The sequence below is a fragment of the Pundamilia nyererei genome, unplaced genomic scaffold (assembly GCF_000239375.1).
Source record: "Pundamilia nyererei isolate P.nyererei 1_Seehausen unplaced genomic scaffold, PunNye1.0 scaffold01863, whole genome shotgun sequence".
NCBI lineage: Eukaryota > Metazoa > Chordata > Actinopteri > Cichliformes > Cichlidae > Pundamilia > Pundamilia nyererei.
In genome coordinates, this window is record NW_005189264.1 from 1 (window position 1) to 4,363 (window position 4,363).

General features: G+C 39.1%; 1 protein-coding gene across 1 annotated transcript; it reads right to left on the reverse strand.

Annotated features, from left to right (window-relative positions):
* Window positions 1–979: 979 nt before the first annotated feature.
* LOC102209070 (GTPase IMAP family member 8-like) lies at window positions 980–3,070 on the reverse strand (the record flags this gene model as incomplete). The annotated part of the gene is made up of 1 exon (XM_005755551.1): window positions 980–3,070. A coding segment is annotated over one exon (2,091 nt), but the record flags the coding sequence as incomplete, so codon positions are not given.
* Window positions 3,071–4,363: the final 1,293 nt, after the last annotated feature.

A 4,363-nucleotide genomic window follows, 5' to 3' on the forward strand; every position in this document is an offset into this window, starting at 1 on the left:
ATAAAGTGCCTTTATTCAACTGGTGTTGTGATTTATGACTGTGTGAGGGGACCAAGCAGCCAAGGCATAGAGGACACAGGCAAAACAATTTCTTCAAAAAGAGTTTTCTTTATTTTAACCCTCAAAAAGTTCAAAAATGACAAAATTCAAAAACATAATTTGCAGGCCCATAAAAGAGGTCAACTAAATACAACACTACACAAAGTAATATCCAGAAATTTAAACGAACAAAGTGGGCCACAACTTAACTCACAAACTGACCTACTTACAAAGACACATGAGGGTAGCTTTTATAGTGGGTTGGCCAAACCATTTTCACACAATAGGGGGAAAACAGAAACACACACTAATATTAAGTACGCACAGAATAATCTAAGTAAACCTAAAACACTCCTACTCCTGGTAAGCCCATGGTTGGTCCTGCTGAGCAGGCATTTTGTTCCCAGTGTCCTCAGCCACACCTTTTACCCAGACAGGAAACAGCCACCACCCAAACCCAGGTAACTCAAAGAAAGAGAAACATAATTAATATAACAAAACATTTTAGAAAAACCACACAATGTTACTATGTGCGCACCTCATAATATCAGTGTTAGGTTTAACCAAATTATTAATTAATTATATTAATGAAGAAAATTGCAAAACAAACTAATAAAGTGAACAAATTAACTGATTTACCCATGTGTAGCTGATGCCATCACACACTGTATGAATAAAACTGAACTGAACATGAGCTATAGTCTACAGAAACAGAAAAAAGACCTGTGTTCAGTATTAAACTGCAGGAAAAAATGAAACCAGTGGAGGGCATACATGATGATTAATGAGTTGCTGCCAACAAACACTAAATATCACTGCAGAACACAAGCCTTCTTTTTCATTTTAGATTTAGCAGTAAAATGAACTCCAGCTCCTGCTGAAGCTCCTAGTAAAAGTCCTGTCGCAGCTCCCACCGCAGCACCTACAAATCCAATTGTACCTCCAGCAACAGCTCCCACTGGACCTCCTACAAGTCCAATTGTAGCTCCAGCAGCAGCAGCTCCAACAGCTGCTTCAATACCAATTCCAGCACAAACTCCAACACCCAGTCCAAGACCACTTCCTATAAAAAAAGCAACCTTGCTGTCTTGAAGAGACTCATTATTTCTTTCTGCTTTGTTTCTTGCTTCTTCAGGTGTCTCATTTTTTTCCTTTATTAGTCGTTCCATCTTTTTCTTTATAGCGTTCTCTACCTTCTCAAACATCTTGTTGGTGTAGTATCTTCCCCCATTTCCCTGAACTAGTATGTTGATCTTCTCCAGCAGCTCTCTGACCTGAGCAGGATCTCTGCTTCTGTTATTAAACACATGATATCCTCCTTCACACTGACGGACTAAGTCACGGAGAAATGGAGACTTGGTGATGAATTCCTCTATGGATACATTCAGATCATCTACACGTGTGAACAACACCATGGTGTAACGAGCTGCTTTGTCTCCAAACACCTTCTGAATGATTTTCACAGTTTCTTGTTCTTCCTCTTTAAATACTGCTGGATGGATCACAATCAGGAACACATGAGGACCAGGAGCAGCAAATGAGATGAATCTAGCAATCTCTTTTGTCACCTTCTGTGCAGGTAGTTCTGTGTCAAACAGACCTGGAGTATCAACTACAGCCAGTTTTTGAAAATCAAACAGAGCTGTTTCCTTCTGACACTCTAATGTCACTGGAGAAGAAGATGATGTTGACCTAAATACATTTCCCCTCAAGATGGTGTTTCCTGATGCACTCTTCCCAGCTCTGGTTCTTCCCACAAGAACAATCCTGAAGTCTGGTTTCACTTTTTTAAATGCTTCTTCAGCCTCTTTGAACATCTTGTTGGTATAGTAACTTCCTCCATTAACCTGAACTATGGTGTTAATCTTCTTCAGCAGCTCTCTGACCTGAGAGGGATCCTTATCTCTGTTGTTAAAAACATGATATCTTTCACCACACTGACGGATGAAGTCACTGAGAGCTGGATTTGCATTTATTACTTCTGCTATGGTGACTTCATCTGCCTCCAGATTGTCTCCACAGGTGAACAGGGCCATAGTGTACTTTGCTGCTTCTTCTCCAAACGCATTCTGAATCATTCTAACTGTTTCTTCTTCTTCTTTGGTGAATCTGTTTGCCTGGATCACAACCAGGAACACATGAGGACCTGGAGCAGCAAAAGGGATGGATTTACAAATCTCTGCCGTCATCTCTTCTGCAGTTTTATTGGTGTCAAACAGACCTGGAGTATCAACTACAGCCAGGATTTTACCATTAAACTGAGTTGTATTCATCTGACACTTTTTTGTTGTTGTGGAAGAAGATGGTGTAGATCTAAAAACTTTTTGTCCTAGGATTGTGTTTCCTGCTGCACTCTTTCCAACACCAGTTTTCCCAACAAGCACAATCCTGAAGTCAGCCTGTCTGAACATTTCGCTGGTGTAGTATCTTCCTTCATTTCTCTGAACCATGGTGTTGATCTTCTCCAGCAGTGCTCTGACCTGAGCAGGATCTCTGGTCCTGTTGTTAAACACACAATATCCTCCTCCACACTGACGGATGAAGTTACCCAGAGGTGGATTATTGCTAATAAATTCATCTATGGCAACATTAGCTGCCTCTGGATCATCTCCACAGGAGAACAAGACCATACTATAACGTACTGCTCCTTCTCCAAACATCTGCTGAATTTTTCTCACTATTTCTTGGTCTTCTTCTGTGAAGCTGTCAGTCTGAAACACAACCAGGAACACATGGGGACCAGGAGAAGCAAAGCAGACGCATTGATGGATTTCCCTCCTCACATCCACTTCAGTCACTCTGTTCTCAAACAGATCTGGAGTAACAACTAGAGTCAGGAGTTTATCGCCAAATTCTTGTGTTTCCTTCTGAAACTCTGATAGTGATGTTGATTCAAAAGCATTTCTATTATTTCCTAAAATGGCATTTCCAATTATGTTCTTTCCAACACCATTTTTTCCAAGAAGCACAATCCTGTACTCTGGTTTATCTGGTTCTTCTGTTTCTTCTTGTTCTTCTTGCTTCTCTAACTCTGCGGAAAAATATTATGAACATTATACTGATGATTGTGTAAAAGGCAAATTTTACTATGTTCTTTCTCTATAACGAACATTTTCACAGATAAAACTCTGAAAACAAACATTTGTTAGCTTCCCTCCCGCATCACTGAATAAATAAAGAGAAACTCTGATCTCTACAAATTTTACTTGGTGGACAGAGAAACTGAGGGTTTTGGCACTACTACATTTTAAGCCTTAGATGTTAATGGCTGCAGCTGCCAGTTGGCTGAAATGAGTGCTGTAAGTTTCAAACAAGTGCAAACAAGTTTCAAACAAATGTTTTCACATCTTAAAGAGCTGCTAAACATAAAACACAGCACTGTACTTCATGCACAGTTTCACAGTGGACTACCTCTGCAGAGAACCTGTGTGGGGCTATTTTTTTTAATTCAGCACCAGTTCACAATACCATTGACTTTGGAGCTGTAAATATTACACAAAACTGACCTGAAAACAAAACTAAATCGTTTTATTTTTGGGGGTTTAATATAATCAGCCACATGAGCCGCACTGAAAGAAAGGCCATGTTGGATTTACTTGATTCAATAGTGGACACTGGTTGCACACAAATGTTTTGCTTTGGCAGAAACTTAAACAATTGAGTTAAATCAACACAACTTTTTCATATTCAATAAACATGTGCATTTTGTGTTCATAAAACGTGATTGAAACATGTTTAGATGAAGTTGAGCTCTAGAATATTATAATCCTTCACTATTTTGTCATTTTATTTCAACACTATTCAATAACTTTTACCCCAATACTACTTGGTCACTTAAATACTACATGTTTTCTTAGTCTGGTTACCATAAAAATTGAATGGATCTACAACAACTACATCCTGCTATCTTTATCCTGGTTGCAAGTGGGCTGGGAAATAACCCTGAAGTGATAGGTTACAAGGCAGGGTACACCCTGGACAACTCACAAACAACCATTTACACTTACATTGACAGGTAATTTAGAATCACAAATTAATTTAACTCTAACAATTGCATGACTTTTAACTGTGGGAAGAAACCAGAATACCCAGAGAGAAACCACTGCAAACTAGCCAGATTGTGGATTTAAACCCAGGACCTTCTTACTGTGAAGCAACAGCACTAACCACCATGCCAACAATCTAGGAAATACAAGAAAGCTATGATTTCCTGTATTTCATGCAGAATTTTTTTGTTTTTGTCCTCAACAGGTTAATCCACAATAAATAGCAATAGCATACACATTGTGTGTGTCTAGTTGTCTGCCTCTTATAACTCCAGTGA